The 20858-nt window shown below is 41.8% G+C and overlaps 1 protein-coding gene across 2 annotated transcripts in view; it reads left to right on the plus strand.

Moving 5' to 3' along the window:
* The first annotated feature begins 5088 nt into the window (after positions 1-5088).
* Ogt (O-linked N-acetylglucosamine (GlcNAc) transferase) overlaps positions 5089-20858 on the plus strand; it is a 45482-nt gene continuing 29712 nt past the window's right edge. Inside the window, exons 1-4 of one of the 2 annotated variants that reach the window (XM_041646897.1) lie at positions 5089-5333; positions 8113-8293; positions 9066-9309; positions 17277-17345. In XM_041646897.1, coding sequence (XP_041502831.1) covers positions 5297-5333; positions 8113-8293; positions 9066-9309; positions 17277-17345 — 531 coding nt within the window. In that variant the 5' untranslated portion in view covers positions 5089-5296. The remainder of the gene's footprint in view (positions 5334-8112; positions 8294-9065; positions 9310-17276; positions 17346-20858) is intronic. The other variant, XM_041646898.1, reaches the window with a different exon arrangement.

Consider the following 20858-nt stretch of genomic DNA (forward strand, 5'->3'; position numbering starts at 1 on the left):
TCTGAGCCATCTCCCCAGCCCTCTTTTTTGGTTTTGCAAGATAGAGGTTCTCTGTGTAGCCCTGACTATCCTGGACCTCTGTAAACCAGGCTGGACTCAGATATGCCTGCCTCTGCCTCCCAAGGGCTGTGATTAAAGATGTGCACCACCACTGCCCAGCTAGCAAAAGCTTTCTTTCTTTCTTTTTTTTTTTTTTTTTTTTTTTTGGTTTTTCAAGACAGGGTTTCTCTGTTGCTTTGGAGCCTGTCCTGGAACTAGCTCTGTAGACCAGGCTGGTCTCGAACTCACAGAGCTCAGCAAAAGATTTCTATAGCACTGAAAGTCTGTTAACTTGCTGGGCGGTGGTGATGCACGCCTTTAATCCCAGCAGTCAGGAGGCAGAGGCAGGCAGATCTCTGTGAGTTCGAGGCCAGCCTGGTCTACAAGGGCTAGTTCCAGGACAGGCTCCAAAGCTACAGAGAAACCCTGTCTCAAAAACCAAGAAAAAAAGAAAGAAAAAAAAAAGTAGTCTGTTAACTTGTGCTTTAACCTCTTTTTCTTGATTACAAAGGGCAAGGTGCACTTTTCTTTTTTTTTAAATATTTATTTATTGATTTGTTATGTATACAATAGTCTATCTGTGTGTATGCCTGCAGGCCAGAAGAGGGCACCAGATCTCATTACAGATGGTTGTGAGCCACCATGTGGTTGCTGGGAATTGAACTCAGGACCTTTGGAAGAGCAGGCAATGCTCTTAACCACTGAGCCATCTCTCCAGCCCCCAAGGTGCACTTTTCATAATCTCTCAGTAATGCCAAAAAATTCTCCACTTTGTTTGGTAAGACAGCCTTGGAAATATGTCCATTAGGATGTACTGACAGAATGTGAATGGCACAGGACCGATGATACTGGATTGGTCAATCTAACAGAGGAAATCGCATCTTCAGACAAAGGACACCTTGAATAACAAAAAGCTCTATTTCCAGAGCCCCTTGTTGAATGTTCAATTAGACCAACCATTGTCCTTCGACATCTGGTTATTCATAAAAGCCAAATCCGCCATTTGAGTCTTCAATTCTACTGTGAAGTGCTTAGCACGGACACAAAAGCTCACGCTTAAAAAATAGTGGTCATCAGAGCCACCCAGAAAGAACAGCAACAAAAGCACCATCTAGCACCTGTGCTATTGTCTCCTCTGTCTTCTAGATTGATTTGTCCCCACTACCACCCTTGTTCTCTACAAGTGTTGTTTGGCTCCTCTGGAGGGCTTCTCAGTGCCACATGACTGCTAGGCACCGAAGCCACAGGAAGAGGACAGCTTGTCCTCTCAGACACAGACAGGGCTGGAGAGCCCTCAGAGCTCCTTGGGAGGTTTTTTTTTTTTTTTTATTCTGCGTTGGAGGTAGCAATGGGCAAACTAGTGGGACAGCGTGACTCATTCCAGGGCTCTGCAGTGAGTCTTGTTGGTGCCAATAAGTAAAGCACGATTCTCTTCTCTGGGGAAGAGTTTGCTCCCACTTGAGAAGAATAGGAAGAGAACTGAGCAGACAATAGCCTCTTATCTACAAGCACAGAAAATAGTGCTACAGGCACATAGTCACAGGAGAAGAAGCAAGTCTCTATTCTGAAATTCCGAGCTCTTCTGTGGATTGATTTATTTAGTTTCTCGCTCCCACCCTTTGCAAATGGTTTTAGGCTGTAGACTGCGAACCTATTTTCAGACCACACTACATGGTAGACTTGGTTTGGAAGGATAAACCAAGGTTTTGGCCTCCCACTTTATTTTTGTTTTGTTCTTTTTTGTTGTTGCTTTTCATTGAGAAGGCGTTCCACACTGTAGTTCTGCCTAACTTGGAACACATTCATATAGCCCTGCACGGAGCCCTTCTCAAGTGCTGGGATTCCAGGCCTGAACGACCAAGATCAGGCTCGGCTTTGCCTTCATTTTGATGTGCATTTCCATAGAATTTTTAGGTTAAGAAGGAAACCAAGTGATCCTTGAAGAAGTACGTGAACCTAACTGGCCTTCTGAGCCCCGGTGTTCTTATTTCTCTCAAGACTCTAAAGACTCCTGGCCCCAAGGAAAACTCCTTCCCTAGGTGGGGCTCAGGAGGGTGCCTTCCCAGGCCTTTCAGCTTTTGTTTTGCAGATTGTTGCCTTTCATAATGTATCTCTTAGGCATTCATTGTTAACAGTTGTGCTGTTTTCCCTCCATTCCCGTTGTTTTTCCAGCTGGTCACAGTTTTCAACACAGCAGGTTGAAATCAGAGAAATCAGAAATCCTCCCTTCCCAAGTTCACTCACTAATGAAGGCCACACTACCATAAAACCAGTTTGTTTTTCTTTAATTTTATTCCAGTTTTAAAAAACTAGGGGAGACCAGGGAAACGGTTCAGCTGGTGAAGATGGTGAAGATGCAAGCCCGATGGCCTGAGTTCAATACCATTGCCGCACACTGTGGCATACACGCCCTCACACACCATACATGCAACAACAATAATACATTAAAAAAACAATAATACATTAAAAATACAAAAAAAAACCCAAAAATAGCCGGACGGTGGTGGCGCACGCCTTTAATCCCAGCACTTGGGAGGCAGAGGCAGGCAGATCTCTGTGAGTTCGAGGCCAGCCTGGTCTACAAGAGCTAGTTCCAGGACAGGCTTCATAAGCTACAGAGAAACCCTGTCTCGAAAAACAAACAGAACAAAACAACAAAGAAGATTTTGGGAGTTTTTTTTTTCTTTCTGGAAGGTTTCAAGACCAGTTTTCTTCACTGTGACTGGTTGCAGAATTCAAGGGGCTCTAGAATAGTATCCCCAGACATCCGGAGAGCCTGGGGTGTTTCATCAATGTATTTTATTCAGCTTCATTAACCTTTGGAACACTCTTCCAGTGATTGCAAATGGCAGTGCTTCTCTCGGCTCCCTCCTCCTGCAAAAAGTGGATTTTAAGCCAGTAGATTTCTGGGGCTGTTACAAGGGCTAGGAAAGTAATTCACCATCATTGGTGTTGGTGTGGCGGTGCCTGGAATTAGAATTGAAGCAGCTGGTATATTTACAAAATGACTCCAAATTTAGAATTTCTGCATATAAAAGGAAGAAAAGAAAAAAAAGGGAAAGTCAGAGTACAAAAACACCACCTTCACCGCAATGCCCTCTAGTCTGAGGTGTAGGTTCCCTTTTCCCGACAGCAGAGTCAAATGTACGTCATTAAAACAATCCTCAGTATTACTGTTAAGTGACTTTTGGGGTTTAGCTAACCAGACTTGAAGTTCCTTGAGGGCAAAGATTTTTGTCTTTTCCATTTTGTTTCAAACAGTGCATCGAATATAGAGATTTTAGTAAATGTTACTTTATTGGCTGGAGAAGGTATGCTTGACTGCTAAATTTTCGGAACCAAGCCACCCAGGCGCTATTCTGGGCCGGCTCCTGGGCAGAGTCTTTGAAAGGGTTTTCCTTGCTGAGCCACATGAGCCGCACAAAACATTTTTTCCCCATAGCAGCAAAGTGTCTAATAACAGCCTGAGACCTCTCTCTCAGATGAGGGAAACAGGGACCAGCTTTCTATGAGTCAAATAGCTGTCCAACTGGGGCATTTAGCGAGCTTTACTTACTGAACTAACTTGCACTAATCAGGAAGGCCTAAACATCTGCTGCTAGAATGGCTCTGAGCCGCCTGTTCTTAAAGCGGAAAAGCTGAGCGCTTTCACCGAAGGCGGCGCACTTGCCGGGGGAGAGGCTTGCCAGGTAAATCAAATGAAAAGATAAGGCCAGTGCCCAGGAGAGTTTGTGTGGTGAACTTTAGCATTACATGCTATGATTCTTTGGGACGAAAGAAATTAATATTATCAACTTTCTGTGCACTCATATCCAAAGTTCACAGTTTGGTCAGTGATTTCAAGAAATTGAAGCAGCATTTGAGGATTTATTTATTTATTTAAGTCGCCAAGGGACTAGCCAGCAAACATTTTTACACAAGCTCACTGCTTTTTTTTTTTAGATCAGAGTTTTTTTTTTTTTAAAGACTAAAAGATCTATCTATAGCCGCTAATGGCTTGTAATAATTGCTTGCTGATGTGACAAGTTATCTTAAAATTTTCTAGGAACAAGGCACGAAACATAAATTAATAACAATATGACAAAATGTCCGTACGCGGCACTTGGAACCGCAGGAGGCTCCTAAGAGCTCTTTTGTCAAAGGAAGGCAATTCGGGAGTCAATGTAGATGTGTAGTTTAGGCAGATGGCAAATGAACGCATTTAGCATTGTTGAATTGCCTTAAACTCAAAGGTATTCGCGGACCGTAATGATTGGCAGAGCTGTTTGGCTAAACAAAGTCACAACTCAGAATCAGGAATTTTGACGAAAACGAATCATCTTTAACATCTCTATGGTTGCTTTTGGCATGCAAACTCGCAGCAGGTCCCTGAGTAAGTGAGCATTTACCCTGTTACTGTAGACTATTACTCTCCCGAATACCACAACGATTTTGAATTTTCGGGCTATATGGTTCATATCGGACACGTTTGGATTCACTCAGTCCAGGGAAAGTATCATTCCTTCTCATCAAAGTACTTAAATTCATGGGTGGAGTCCGAATCAAGAAGCATTCAAATCGGAACCGGCTCCACCATCGTTTTCAACAGTTCCGACTCGGAAATACAATTTTTCGCATTTATTTGTTTATTTGTCTAGAACTGACAAACTGGCCACGTAAACTACCCATTTTCTTACGAATGGAGTTGATTAAACTTTTCTAGACGTCTCTGGCATTCCTGCCATCAATGACCAGGTACACTAGACTCCTAGTTTAGCGCTTGCAAAAGAAAAAATGTAATCGACGTGCATTTTTTTGCCTTTCCGCCTCACTTTTAAAAACTTGCAGCCTCTTGTCCCACAGGGTGCCCTTAACCCGGAGTTGCCTTGACAGGGTTGTCGCATGCGCTCTCTATAGTCGTGTTTGTCGCAATGGACCTTGGGCGGAAGGTTACGTAAGAGCAAGTGACTTTGATTACAGTCATTTCGTCGGTAGTCTTGTTACGCGCTACCTCCGCGGGGCACTTGATTATAGCCGAAAGTAGTTCCGGCCCGTGTTGTTTCGGTCGAGGAGCAGTCGCCGCCATTTCAAGACAGTGAGAGGTAGATGTCTAGCAAGAGTTGCTAAGATTCGAGTCCAGTATCTGCTGCCGCCCCTTAAGCCTTCCAAAACACTGATACGGCTGCTGCCCTTTTCCTGCTACCTCTAGAAACATTTTTGCCAGTAGTGGCGGCAGTAGAAGTCAATTACCCCCTTGCTCTATTTCAAGAAGCTCCAGATGGCGTCTTCCGTGGGCAACGTGGCCGACAGCACAGGTACCAGTGTCCCATTCTACTTTGGCAGACGTCCCTTTGGGGTCTGGCGCCGTCTTGTATTGCTCATCACTCCCTTCCCACTAACCATCCCCATCAGTGGCACTGCTGAACTCTCTTGAGTTCTACTGCCATCTGATCGGGTTTGGTGCTGTCGTCCGTTCCGTAAACATTTCCTCGTTGCTTGCTTGCATTTTGCTTGCTTTTGGGCTTTTTCCTTGTTTTTTCCCACCAGTGTTCTAGCCTTCTCTCTCGGGACGCTTCCAGTCCACGTGCGCGCCTAGACTGTCTTGGAATGGGCTGCATTGGAATCTCTACTCTTTCTGTCTCCATCGCAACTCCTTTCTCCCTCAATTGCAGCTCGTTGTAAACCCCTCGTGCACGCACGCACTCCCACCTCTTCCCCCGCCAGCCTTTTTCCCTTGGCCACTTTTAGTCGCCCTCTGCTAGTCTGGGGCGTGGTGCTATTTTGATGTAATTCTAACCTCACTTTGCATCAGGCGTAGGCAAAGACTAGCGAAAGCTCATCGACGGGCTTCCAAGTAACCTCAAGAAGAGGGGACCTTGAGCCCGCACGCCTGCGGGCCAGCGCCTTCTGGTGTTCTTGGGTTGAGCGGTCCCGGTTTAGGTTGGAAAATTCCAGGGGTTCTCTTAGCCATCGCCCAGTTGCACCAGCTGCCCCCGTCCCGAGTTTCCCACCCCGTCGGCCCTCCCCGCTGGTGGCAACCACACCCTTCCTCCGCAAGTGTGCCAGCCCCACGGTCGTTTCCTATCCTTGGAGAAGAAACCACCTCGGTGCCTTGCTTGGCGTTGACCACCCTGCCCGCCCAATTCTCTCTTTGTGTTACTTTCTGAATGTATTCTTCCGCCGCCACCTCTGGGTTTTCATCCCCATTCTTTGGCCCAGTTATCTCTTTATTCATAGGGTGTTTTGTTTTTTTTTTTTTTTTAAAGTTTCCATCCTTGCTTGAAGAGTTTGTAAAGCACCTGGAGTGTAGCTGCACAAGTGAAAAGAGGTTGCCCCCCCACCTTTTTTCCGACAATTCATTCCCGAGCCTTCGCTACTGAAAAATAAGAAAACAACCAAATTGTAGGAGTGTCCTTCAACTGCCTTTCCAGATTGAGGCTATTTGGGGAGGGATGGAGTGAGGAACTGGGCTGCGGTTCTAAGGTTTCCGAGAGTATATATACTGTTGTTGTTTCGTAGTTGCGGTATGTCAAGGTTTTAGTTGCTGGCTTTGGGCACTGCAATAAATAGATGAATCTTCAGTAATATCTCATCCATAATTGACGGGAGTAGGATTAATAATTAGTCCGATCCCCGCCTTCCCATTTTCTCACAGTGGTTTTCAAAGATTGAAGATTCCGTGTTAGATTTTTTGTAAGAGCTTGCCCTTTTCTGACTGTTAACTATTTTTGAGGAAATGGCCATTTCCAGTTTTAAAAGAGCAGATAAGCGGCTTGGAAAAGTGCCGACAAATACTGTGCTAAATTTAGGAGCTAGCAAGTGCAGCATTCTTGTCTCAAATCTAATTTTCTAGTTTATCTTAAAACTCCGACCTCGGATTTGGACACAAATCTTCCCGGTCTTTGTTTTTGTGGTCAGCTGCCTTCTGTCAGGAAATTACTTTCTAGAGTATCCAGAGCACTCGTCAGCTCTGATATGGGGAGCCTGCCTTAAATTTGAGCCTGTCCCCATGACCTTGGTAAGATGATGTACTCGGTCTGTGGTTTCCCATTCTAACCATCTAGACTAGAGGGTAGGGTGTTCGTTCTGGTTGAATTCCTACTGTGTCACGAAGAGAACTGCTTACAGCTGAGCCCTAGAACTGTCCCTGGGCTTCAGCGTTTCATTATGTATCCAAACCAAGTTTCATAGAACAAAATAATTTTGTCATTTATTATATTTTACTCAGTATTTTATATTATAGCATTTTTAAACTATTGAAATGGTTGGTTGCCTGGATATTGTACAGGGTTGTTTTCAATGTCCCAGTCCTTCCGTGAGAGCAAGGAAAAGAGCGCAAAATGTTAGCGCTAAGGCAGCGGGGGTGGGGTGGGGTGGGGTGGGGTGGGGTGGGGGGTGGGGTTTAGCTAATTTGGTCTTCTCCAGAGTGGTCCTCAGTAGAGGAGCAACCTTTGGGTCTTTGTTTAGTTAAAATGTGTGGTGAACCTGTTCTATGCTTTAGCCCTGGACAGATACTCTTGTATATCAGCTGCTTTAAAAGTGAAAGCAGCACTTTGAGTTGTTTTCCTTAGGCTTGTTTTTATCGGTGCTCCTAAAAAGATAAAGCTGTAAAACTCAAAAACGTAAATATAAAGAGTTCTGGAGACACCTGGTGTCCCATCCACTGAGAAAGTGTTAAGAATACCCCAGCCCTTACAAACCTAGTGTGAAATGTAGTTTAATGAAGTATTGTTAGCACTAGGTTATTCTCACAAATCTTTGTAACTTTTGCAGGTTTCATGTTTAATGTTTTGTGTTAACTTAGTTTAGTGACTATGCCTATGATTTATAGTTTAAAACTACAAAATTAAGGGCCTCATTTGGCTGTAACTTACTGTGGTTTAGAAAAGGAAGCTTTAGGAATGGGTGAATTTGAAGAGATGGATTCTGTAGATGGGGCTTTAATAATATGCAGAACACTCTAGTGCTTTACATAGTTTCAAGCATTTTCATCTTTAAGTTTAATTTACCATAGTTTTACATTTTTTTTTGGTTTGCATTTCTAACTTTTTGTTTTCCCCCCTCCCTCCCTCAAATGTTTTGGTGATTCTCCAGAACCAACGAAACGTATGCTTTCCTTCCAAGGGTTAGCTGAGTTGGCACATCGAGAATATCAGGCAGGAGATTTTGAGGCAGCTGAGAGACACTGCATGCAGCTCTGGAGACAAGAGCCTGACAATACTGGTGTCCTTTTATTACTTTCATCTATACACTTCCAGTGTCGAAGGCTGGACAGGTAGGAGATGTCGGGGTAACCTGCCTCTGGGTGCTGAACTTAAAAAGTGATTACTAAATATTTGCATTTCAGAGCTTTCCATTGCTGGGTTTCATCTGAGCCACCAACACACAGGTGCTCTTTTGCTCCCTTTTGACTTGCCTAGCTCCTAGTTTTTCTCCCCCGTTTTGTGGGGGTGAGCACATTATCAGTATGGCTAGATTTTTCTTCTAGATTTTATCATTATTTGGGGCTGCTGCTTTATTAATTCTTTTCAGATAATTAGTCTTGGTATAAATTTGGGCATCTAGACCTGTCAGCTTGATATACTGGTAAGGAGGGGCATATGTAGTTCAAGTTAGAAATACCCTCACTAAATTGTTGCTTTTAGCTAATCAGTTGAATTAATGAAAAGAAGAATTTGTGCTTTAGATCTTTTAGTAAATTGTCATTTTGGCACACTTAGGCATTGAAGATGTGTGTCATATTAACAACAAATGGAAAATGAGATTCATGTACATAGATTTTATTCTTGATCTTAATGATCACATTATACAATGTGGCAGTTTGGTAATAAGAGTCTAATAAGAATTTTCTTATATAAGAACCAACTTTCCTTTTTGAAATCTGGATATTCTCATCTTAGCAAAGTTTTAGTTTTCAAACTTTGCTGGTTAAAAGCTAATGTTCCATAGCACAGGGTTTCAGGAACTGTTAACGGTTGCATATGAGCCATGCCTCCTTTTTTTCTAACGTGCATATCCTCATGTGTCAACGCTTTCTACTTTTCCAGATCTGCTCACTTTAGCACCTTGGCAATTAAACAGAATCCCCTCCTAGCAGAAGCCTATTCGAATTTGGGGAATGTGTACAAGGAAAGAGGGCAGTTGCAGGAAGCAATTGAGCATTATCGACATGCCTTGCGGCTCAAGCCTGATTTCATTGATGGTTATATTAACCTGGCAGCAGCATTGGTAGCAGCAGGTGACATGGAAGGAGCAGTACAAGCTTACGTCTCTGCTCTTCAGTACAATCCTGTAAGTAAAAGTTTATCAGTTGTTTTCCTTTTACAGCAATCCAGCAAACAAGCAAACATCGTTTGATACTTTAGACAATAGGTTTTTTTTATGAAAGAAAATCAATAGTTGAGATGTTTAATATGTTTATGCACTTGAAATGATGAAATTGGTTTTACTTGGTCTGCATAAAGGTCTGCCCTATTTAAAAAGTTATTTAAATAGCATAAAATTATCCTTACCAAAAAACTCCCATCAATTCTTTTGGTAATACTAATAAAGCACAAGACACATGTTTTTTTTTTTTTTTGTGCTATTTTAGTGAACTTTGGGAAAATTCTGATGGGTATTTATAACAATTCTTGATTTTCAAGGAATGATGGGTTAAAGATCTTAATTTGTAGTATAAAATGGTTTTTAAAAGTTGTTGCTAGTATATTAGTGACATGAAAACTAGAGTACAGAATGATCTCAATATAGCCCCTCCCTCGATCAAGTTAGAAGTAGTAGAATTAAGGCAATTGCATGTTCAGACTAGACTTTGCATTAGTTCTTTAATTCTTTGTTGATTTGAGTTGCATATGTTTTCAGGGAGCAAGTGTATCCTGGTTGACAGACATTAAGTTCATACTGTATTACAGTCTGGGAACGTTCAAAATGCAGAACAAAAAAATTTTAAGTAAAATACAGGGATGTAACACATGCCCTGGAAACTGTTAATGTAATTAAGGGAAAGTGGCTATAAACTTTTAAGAGATAAGTGTTAGGGATGGGGTGGGTCTTGGCAGCATCAGCATATACTTGAGCTCCATCAACATTGACTTTGCAACCACCCTGGGGAAGCGCTTAATGATTAACTCCTACTGTTGCCATTATCGAAAGTCTTCTATAGGCTCAGACACTGCTGCTTCAGATAAGTCTTTCTGAATCTTTACCATGATCCTTTTCACGAAGAGGACAGTGTTTCCAGTTTTACCAATATAAAAACCCCAACAGACTCAGGGTTATGTAATTTTCTTGAGATCACGTAGCTAGCAATGGCGAACTGGATGTTGAAACTTAAAGTTGAATTTTTTTTTTTTTCGAGACAGGGTTTCTCTGTAGCTTTGGAGCCTGTCCTGGAACTAGCTCTTGTAGACCAGGCTGGTCTCGAACTCACAGAGATCCGCCTGCCTCTGCCTCCTAAGTGCTGGGATTAAAGACGTGTGCCACCACCGCCCGGCTTAAAGTTGAATTATTGAAGCAAATGTTGACATGAACAAGAAATGAAATCTGAAAAGGACCTTCTGTGGCCAAAGGCTGCCCTTGTGCACAGCCTGGAAATCATTTTGCATTATCTGCCTGGCTCTTAACTCCAGTTTTATAAAATAAGCAAATTGAAGCTTATTTTAGTAGTTTGCCAAAGCTTTCTAACTATTTTCCATCATAATATCTTTTAAACAGTTTTTTTCCCCCCAGAGACAGGGTTTTTCTATGTAACAGTCCTGGCTGTCCTGGAATTCCTGTGGACCAGGCTGGCCTTGAACTCACAGAGATCCATAGCCTCTGTGCTCGGATTAAAGGCGTGTGCTAACACCACCCGGTTTAAACAATTTTTTTTATATTTATTTATTTATTATGGATACAATATTCTGTTTGCGTATATGCCTGCTAGAAGAGGACACCAGACCTCATTACAGATGGTTGTGAGCCACCATGTGGTTGCTGGGAATCGAACTCGGGTCCTTTGGAAGAACATGCAATGCTCTTAACCGCTGAGCCATCTCTCCAGCCCCCGGTTTAAACAATTTTAAAGTTAATTTTGAAAGTTTAAATTTTTCTTTTAGTTTTTAAAAAAGATTAAAAAAACCCACTATATGTAATGGCTGTTTTAATTGTTCATTTCGATGTATAGAGTTTGGATCTGGGCCAGTTGCTCATTGGAATGACTACCTTAGCTTAGCTACATGTTGCTTTTAATTTGTGAGTTCATTATAATAAATGATTTTTATTCATTCTATTTTTAATCTAGCGAGAAATTACATAGGCTTGCAGATAATGAAAGTAATTTCTTAGGGTTTATTTAACTTTTATTTTATGTGCATTGGTGTGAAGGTGTCAAATCCCCTGCAACTGGATCTTTAGATAGTTGTGACCTGCCATGTGGGTGCTGGGGATTGAACCCGGGTCCTCTGGAAGAGCAGTCATTGCTCTTAACCACTGAGCCATCTCTCTAGCCCCATGAAAGTAATTTCTTACATATTCTTTCAGAGGTACTCAATGCATATTTGAAATTAAAGTGAAGCCAGGCGGTGGTAGTGCATGCCTTTAATCTCTGCACTCAGGAGGTAGAGGCAGGTGGATCTTTGTGAGTTCAAATTCGAGGCCAGCCTGGTCTGCAGAGTGAGTTCCACGCTAGGGCTGTTACACAGAGAAACCCTGTCTAAAAAACCAAAAAAAAAAAGAAGAAAAAAAGAAATTAGAGTGCATTTGTAATTTTTATTGCAGTCCTATCTAGTTACTAACAGTTTTAGGCGGCTAACCTTGAAAGGTCTACCTGCAAGGCTTGAACTTGATTCTTCTAAGGGCCAGGATAGTACATTCTTTTCCTTCAGTAATTAGGGCTAGGTTTATCCTTTACTTGCTGACTTGTAAATTTAGTTTGTCTCTCTAGCATACTTGTAATCTTGGTTAATTTTGTTAATTTATTTTGACATTGGGTCTTGTGTAGCCTAGGCTGGCCTCTAACTCATTAAGTAGCTGAGGATGACCTTCAACTTCTGATTTTCCTGCCCCGCTTTCCCAGTGCTGAGATTATATTATAGGATGTCCCACTATGCCCAGTTTATGTAGTACTGTAGATAGAAACCAGACATTGTGCATGGTAGATAAGCACTCTTCACCTAAGCTAGATCCCCAGCCCTGGCTCAGGTTTTTAGTTGCTTGTATGTGTAGTAGGGCGTTACCTCTGCAGACAGTATATCACAGCATTATATTGTGAAAGGAAAATTAAAATGATAGACAAAGCTGTGCTACTATCTAAATATATACTGTGCATAGTTTGTATTGTTAAATGTCTAACCTATTAACAGGAAACTTAGCATCATGTACTTTCAAAGCAAGATAGCACTAAAACAATGAATTTACTTCTTAATGACATTGGTGTGTTCCCACCTGGCTCTCTTTTTTGTAGGAGGAGGTGCTACTTTCTCTTTTTCTTCTTTTGGTTTTTCAAGATAGGGTTTCTCTGTCCTGGAACTCGCTCTTGTAGACCAGGCTGGCTTCAAACTCAGAGATCCACCTGCCTCTACCTCCTGAGTGCTGGGATAAAAGGCGTGCATCACCACTGCCCTGCCAGGAGCTTTGAGATAGAGCTGCTTTATATTTTTCTATTTGGAGCTGCCTTCTGTAATGTTATATGGCTTAATACATTTGCTGAAACTTTAGCTTGTCATTTTTTTTTTTTTTTTTTTTTTTTTGGTTTTCCGAGACAGGGTTTCTCTGTGGTTTTGGAGCCTGTCCTGGAACTAGCTCTTGTAGACCAGGCTGGTCTCGAACTCACAGAGATCCGCCTGCCTCTGCCTCCCGAGTGCTGGGATTAAAGGCGTGCGCCACCACCGCCCGGCTTAGCTTGTCATATTTTAAGGTGCTATTTCTTCTGGTGTTCTTTCTCATGTTGCTTGTTAGAATTACCCATACTTGGCAATCCCTTTACAAATTATGCATACAGTTCTCCTTTGTGTGATAGCTGTGAGCCTGAGTGCGAAAGTTGTTGAGAAGTTGTTTTCTGCTTGAATGGTAGATGATAACACAGTGCTGAGAGTGGCTGACATCCCATCATGTGTTACTGTCATGTTGATTTTGTTGTTTTGAGAGTCCCAGATAGCTGAAGTATGAGAAAACCTTCCGTTTCTATCTACTTCTCTCCACTCTGCTTTTTGTTAAGGTTGTCTGGCAAGGGTCACATTTAAATATTCAAGTGCTTATTGTTGTGTCCAGTGCTTGGTGAGGAGATGGGGAATGTGTTCTGGAGGGGTTATCATGAGACAGACCTGATCCATAAAGGAAAAAGATGTAAGCTCCTCGGGTGATTATTGTTGGAGAGTATTAATCAGAAGACTCTCTTGAGAGGGTGCTTAGGACCTCAGCATTCTGTAGGAAGGTAAACAGCAAGTAGACTTCCCAGACTGAAGTGGTGAGTCAAGTAGTAGTGAGGAGTGAGTGGAGCAGGGCAGAGTCAATTGGAAGATTTCAGAAGAATAGAGGCTGTGGAGTTTGAAGTTAATTTGAGAGGCAGTTGAGAACCACTGTAGGTTTTTCTTGGCCTGATTTTCCTCAATGTGTGCATATGTAGAGTGATGTCAAGGGGGTCCAGAGGTGGAACATTAAGAGGAAAGTCAGGAAGCAGTTGTTAGACTAGGAGAGGAGGGATGGTTACATAGGAACACCTTTTTGTTCCTTTAATCGTACTGTGTTTTCCTTGTTTTTGATGCCCTATTCCTTTATTAAGTCTCTATTCATCTATGAAGGCCCAGCTTAAAATCTGTCCTTTGAGTGTGTATGTCTAATTTATTTTTCTTGGTTTTAGGTCTATTATTAAGTTAATGTTTCCATAAGTATTAATTAGGGATGAACAGAGGAGTAAGGTTTAAACAAAGTAATTCTCTTAGATACCATTTTGATTTGACATGAAGCAGAATTTGACACAAGGTTTTGAATGGACTTTTGTAGAATTGTAGTGTTCTTATACTTTGTAGACATTTAAGTAATCTTTTTTTTTTTTTTTTTTGGTTTTTCAAGACAGGGTTTCTCTGTGGCTTTGGAGCCTGTCCTGGAACTAGCTCTTGTAGACCAGGCTGGTCTCGAACTCACAGAGATCCACCTGCCTCTGCCTCCCGAGTGCTGGGATTAAAGGCGTGCGCCACCATCGCCCGGCGACATTTAAGTAATCTTATGTGTATTCATGTGTGTGTAGATTTGGATCTCATGATTTTGTTTATTTTATTATTTTGGTGTTTTAAATGTTGTTGTTATGTATCTGTGTTGTTGTATCTGTGCACATGGAGGCCCGGAGGAGGTGTCAGATCCCCTGGAGCTGAAGTTATAGACAGCTTACAGTACTAGGAATTGAACTCAAGTCCTCTAGAAGAGTAGCATGTTAATGGTTAAGTAGTTCTTAACCATTTCTCCAGCCCTATTTTGGCATTTTTGAGACTGAGTCTCACTTAGTCTAGGCTGACCTTGAACTGACTGAGTAGCTGAGAATGACCTTGAATTCTTGATTATCTTGCTCCCACCTCCCAAGTGGGAGCACTTGCCACCATGCCACTTGACATGTGCCACCATGCCAGCTGAAAGTTGTTGCGTTTGTGTTTGTGGTACTAGGTACGCAAGGCCTTGTTGTATCCCGGGCAAGTGGAGCTCTACTTTCAGCCACTCAACTAGTCCACTTAATAGGATATGTTTTGCCTTTTGCTAAAGTGGACTAATTATTTCACTGTAATCTTGAAGGTATTTATATTATCATTTTCTGGAGATCAAACCTAGGGCTTTTGACATACTGGCTAATTTTTTTCTACCAACTGACCTACATTGCCAGTCTATAAGATAATGATGAATCTAGATGATATAACTAAATATAGTCATGCATCTAAGAGTTCATGGAAACTAGCTGGTAAAATTATGTAATGGTGGGTAAAAATATATAGGTGGGGCAGGAGAGATGGCTCAGGTCTTCCAGAGGACCCAATTTCAAATTCCAGTACCAATGTCAGGCAGTTCACAGCCACCTGTAACTCCAGCTCCAGGAGAATGCAATAAGCCTCTAGGCTCTGAAGGTACCTGCACTGATGTGCACACCCCATATTTGAAATTAAAAATAATAAAAACATATCTTTAAAAATGCAGCTTTTAGTCAGTTATTGTGTTTCTGATTTGTGGCTTAGAACAGCCATTGAAATTGGTGAAGGTCTAAAGATACATACCACCCACTAAAAAATGGTAGAGGGAGCTTGGGTAAGCAGATTAGGTTTTTCAGACATAGCCCATCAGACAGAGGGCTACCTTGTTAAGGTTCAGAGGAGGAAACCTATACAAAGTAGATAGCAAGATTATAGAATTCATTATTTCTCAAAATACAAATAGTATTCCAAAGTACTTAGACTAATTACAGAAGGCGATTAGTCGGTAATAAGATTATTGGTACCTGTGAATTGTTTTTCTGTTTTGCTTTTTTATTTATTCATGCACTATTTATCCATTCATTCATTCATTCATTCATTCATCATCAGAGTCTTGATTCTGTAGTGCAGGTTGGTCTAGAACTCCCTATGATATAACTGGGGTGGGGTTGGGCACCTGAATTTAGGACCATCTTCCTGCCTCAGTTTCCCAGGTGCTAGGATTACAGGTGTGTGTTACTGTGCCTGCTACATGAGAGGCTTTGAGGATTACTATCAGCCTGTGCTTAAGGCCACTAGAAGATAACCATACTTTTCCAAAGCATCAGTCACTGATTGAGGGACAGCACTAACTCAAGTAGATCGTGGAATTGTCCCAGTTTAGCCAGTCATTACCTTATTGGCAGACCTTTCAGTTCATCCAGTGAATGCCAGTAAACAATACAGAGTCAGTTTATCAGTAAAACTAACTACTAATTCTGGAAACCAATATACATGGTAATTCTTTGGAATATTTAATAAAATTTTACTTTGTAGGATTTAATTTAAGGTTCTTTCACCCACATAACAGTTTGGGATGATAAACGTGACTCATATTGCCATTATCTCTGCTTGTTATTGACTGATAGATTCTTTTTTTTTTGCAGGGTGAGGTTGAATGTTTATTCAGGGGGTTATGGAGGAGGAAGGGTGAAGGGGGGGGACAGAAAGGGAGAGGGAGGGAGAGAGAGAGAGAGAAGAGGAGAAAGAGACAGAAGGGGAGAGGCAGAGAAGTGGGGAGAGAGGCAGAAGCAAAGCTGCCTCTCCGAGAGGAAGATGGAAAAGAGGACTGATAGATTTTTTTTTTTTAAGTTTTTTTTTCGAGACAGGGTTTCTCTGTGGTTTTGGAGCCTGTCCTGGAACTAGCTCTTGTAGACCAGGCTGGTCTCGAACTCACAAAGATCCGCCTGCCTCTGCCTCCCAAGTGCTGGGATTAAAGGCGTGCGCCACCACCGCCCGGCGACTGATAGATTCTTACTGTCTGTTGAGCATGTCCTCCTGCTGAATGGACTGGTGAGTCGGACTAGCAGCACAGTTGAGCTGCTAATAAAACGCAGAGTCAGCCGCTTTTCATTACTCGCCCACTCAGCTCTGATGGTACTTAATACTAATGAGTAATGTAGTGGCAGGTGCAGGACTGAGGCTATGGTTGGATGGTAATCCTTCTGCCTAGGCATGAAATGAAATCAAGGTTTCTAAATAAGCCTGAGAGCCAAAGGGTAGGTTTGTTGACAGGTAATCACTTGCTAAGTGCAGTGCTGTTTTTCCTGCTGTGGAAAATTTCTGGTCCTTGATACAGGAATGATTCATCATAACCTTGAATAAAACAGTTGAATAAATATTCAATCATTTTTTCCTACGGGTGACATTTGGAGAGGAGAGAGGCTCTAGAAAGGTCTTGTAGTCTTGTGTTTGAAACTGATGAGGCCAAATGCATTTGAAAGAATGTTAGACAATAGTGTCACAGATCTCCCAGCCAGAACTGGAGCAGCAGCTGATAGCAAAACACATATTTGTGCAGTCAAAGATAGTATTCAGACTTAGGAAGAGCAATAAATTCTGTAAATATCTTTTAAGTTCTGGTTGGATTTGTCCCCCTCGGGCTCCTTTTGTATTTTCTGGGAATTAGAATAGGAGGAGTTGGGAGCCTGTGCTTAAGTTTAAGTGCTGCATTAAACTGACAAGAAAATGGCAGCGCTAGATGTGTAGAAGTGATGTTGGGATTTTGTTTTTTTGTTTTTTTTTTTTGAGAAAACAATATAATTAATACTACTATCTCTGGGTTTATAGGATTTGTACTGTGTTCGTAGTGACCTGGGGAACCTGCTCAAAGCCCTGGGTCGCTTGGAAGAAGCCAAGGTAGGTGTTTGCTAGAACATACTTAAGCATTAGTTTTGAAAACCTGTACCTTTTGCCAAGTCTTCAACTCTTCATTAAGCTATCTTCATAAAATAGTCCTATGAAACTGAGGAAAACGTCAGCATGACTTGCCTCAAGACTAGAGCAGGACCAGGCTTTGGCATATCTGTTCTAAATCTGAGGGTAAAGCAAGAACATGAGCATTGTGGAGCCTTCTGCTGAGCTAGATCATCTTTATAACAATGGGCTCCATCATGACCTATGTGGGAATCAATAACATTCCTTCAAATCTGAGGCTTGCCTGCTAGTGATTTTTGGCTCAAGACGCCTATATAATGCAGGTGCCATTGAAAACGCTGCTCTTCTAAGTCCTTTGTGGCTTGTAAGTGGAGAAGAATTTCATCCAATGTTACCCTGTAATACTGGCATTTAAAATTCTTATTTAACCTTCCTCCCTTCATCTTCCTCACCCTTTTTACAGTGGAAGAAAGGCTGTTAAAATATTGCAAATTAATAATTGGAAACTCCTGCTCCTCTTGTCCCCACTTCCTCCCCAAATTCCTCCTTTTTCCCCAATCCTAGTTGTCTACCTTCTTTTTCTTCCTCACTTCCTTCTTTTATCCCTCCCCACCCACCTCCTTAAAAAAAAAAATGAGGACAAAGCTGGTTTGTTTGGAAATGGACTGATCGAAAGAAAACTTGCCAAAGTGGAAAGGTGGCTTTTAGCATTCTGTGTTTCCAAATAATGAATTTGAACTCTAGGTTGGGTTAATTAAAGCTTTTGGTATAATTTACAATTAAATTTATAAATGCAGTTGTCTTGTTACAAGCCACCTTACGCAATCGCGCTGCAGGGGTGAGGAGTGGGGAGAAACCAGAATGCTTCTGAAACTCCCACCTGTTGCTCTGAGCCCCACGCGCATGCTAATGCGTGGAGTGTATGCGCAGCGTAGCTGTCTGTTTGTTCATCCAGGGAGGGAGAAGGCTTTGCAGCACCACTTAATGTTAAAAGCACTAGTTTTAAGTGCAAAAATTCTACCAACACTATGGATTAACCTTATGTAGGTTTCCAGCTGATTAACTATGTTGATTTCAATCTTAGCTGATAAAGCAATTGGTAATTTCTAGAACAAATATCTGATATGCTCCTATCAATTGTCACTCCACCAAGCGGACAGCTAACATGAATTGCACTTCACTGCAGCTTTAGACATCGATTTAGGCTGAGACGTTGCGCCTGCCTTAGGTTGCTGACTTCTTTATTTCAGAGCTCTGGAGACACCTAGTTTGAAAAATGTCATTCTGGTTTTTTTTTTTTTTTTTTTTGGTTTTTATTTTTGTTTTTGTTTTTGTTTTTTGTTTTTTTTTTTTGTGAGAACTTAGTAAACCAGAAAATACTCTTGAGTGAAATGCAATGTGTTTCTTTTGTAATCAGTGCATTTGAAAATTCAAGCCAGCATACATTCCTAGTAGATGGCAGCAAAATTAAGTTGTCTTTGTAGAAAATGAAGAGCCTTTCTTCCAGCAAAAATCCCTGCTGTATGCAATAGCCCTGATTAACCCTCTCCCTTCTGCATGTTTCCCATGTTACAGACTTGAGACTGTCCTCATTCCCATATGTAATAGACATCCAAAGAATTTCAATTGCTTTGTTGAACTTTTACTAATGATCTTGTTTTTATTTTCTCTCTTGTTTTTGGTTTTTCACCATTGATATTGTATTTAGAAGGTTTCAGGTGGGTGAAACCTCCTATTCCATGCGTAAGGTGCCTCGCTGAAGGGAGCTCGAGGCCTGGATCTAGGGCAGACACACAACCTCCTCCTCCTCCTCTTCCAGCAAGGAACGCACCGAAAAGTCACATGATGAGAAATATGGTAACGGGTTTGTAACTGCCACAGCAAAACAATTTGCCTCCATGCCTGAATCTTCTGTCTTGTGGCTTCAGAAACAGCTTAAAATAATTTTATTTACAAGTTATGTAAAAGAATGTTTTATACTATAGCCACAATTCTGTCAAAAATAAGTAAAACTTAATTAAGATAATAAAATTATTAGATAATTTACTAGTAAAAGCTTCTAACTCTTCTTGTTGTTCATTTTTTTTCCTTTTTCTTCTTTGTTTGGATTGCAGCATTCTGCTCTTCTGATGATGCGCTGTGACCCTGCAGTAGCGCAAAGGCTGCGCAGCGTTAATGCGCATTGCGTGCGAATGAGCCCCTGTGAACGGTTGACTAGATGAGTAATCTGATTGACTGGCTCTCTCAGTCCTATTCTGTAGCCTTTTTGGATAAAATTGGGTTTTAACATACCTCGAGTCCAACTAATCTCATTAAGCAAATATTCTCTACGGGCCTGTCTAGTAGATTAATGGATCTGGTTGGCCGTTTGCTGCGTCTAGGGGTGTTCCATGGAGCGCAGCAGTTCGCAGCGTTTGCGCAGTGCGATGCTGTTAGGTGGCGCCAGCGATGTTTGCGCTTGCATTACAGGGACCTCAACCTAGGTGCATTCCTGTCATGTGAGGTTTTATTTTCTTCCTCCTCAGAAGAGAGGCATGTGCTGTGAGTCTGCAGATTCTGAAACTTGAAGTCTGAATGATGACTGACTTGGCAGAAACATTTTTGTATGGCTCAGTAGCTTAATTTTTTTTTTTTTTTAAAGATTTATTTATTATGTACACAGTGTTCAGCCTCCATGCCAGAAGAGGGCACCAGATCTCAGTACAGAAGGTTGTGAGCCACCATGTGGTTGCTGGGAATTGAACTCAGGACCTCTGGAAGAGCAATCCGTGCTCTTAACCTCTGAGCCATCTCTCCAGCCCCCTCAGTAGCTTAATTTTAATCTTAAGGAAGGAGAACATTATGGTGTGAGAAGCATTTCCGTCAACTCTTTTGGTTTCCTAATGCTTGATTAGAGGTTGAAGGCTTTGGGAAGTTCTCTAGGAAACTTTTTGTTGTTTGCTTTGTCTCCTCCCCCACCCTCCAACTCACTTTGTGGCTGAGGATGATCTCAAGTTTATGATCTCCTGCCTCCATCTTCCGAGTGCTCAGATTACAGGCCTGTGCCCCCCATATCCAGTTTAAGAAACCTGTTTTCTATTTTCCTGTTATTTGATTATAAAATTGGGTGCCTTTTTTGGTGTTGCTTTTTTCTGTGATATGTCTTAGCATTTCACAGAACACATTTTGGGAAATGTGGGTTGGGGAAGCCTAGATTTCATGGTGCCCTGTCAAGTATCATCAGTCTCTAGAGCCCATAGGTGTTCAGATAAGAGTATAGCGTTAGTGTTTAGCAGCACCCAACCTCCCAGATGAGTCCTATTATGAGGATTACTCTTTGGTTGGCAGAACTGAACATGGTGGTTTGCACTTGGGTTCTGGTGGCGCAGGCGCAGGAGCAGCCAGCTGTGGCAGCGCATTAGTTTTGGCGCAAGCGAGCCTATGCTGCAGGGTCACTTTTGGCTGGTCAGGGAAGAAATAATGATATCACCTTCTTCCCCCTCCCCAATCTTTTTT

Source organism: Microtus oregoni, unplaced genomic scaffold (assembly GCF_018167655.1).
Source record: "Microtus oregoni isolate MIOR12 unplaced genomic scaffold, Mior012 000150F_ref0000365, whole genome shotgun sequence".
In the NCBI taxonomy this organism is placed as follows: domain Eukaryota; kingdom Metazoa; phylum Chordata; class Mammalia; order Rodentia; family Cricetidae; genus Microtus; species Microtus oregoni.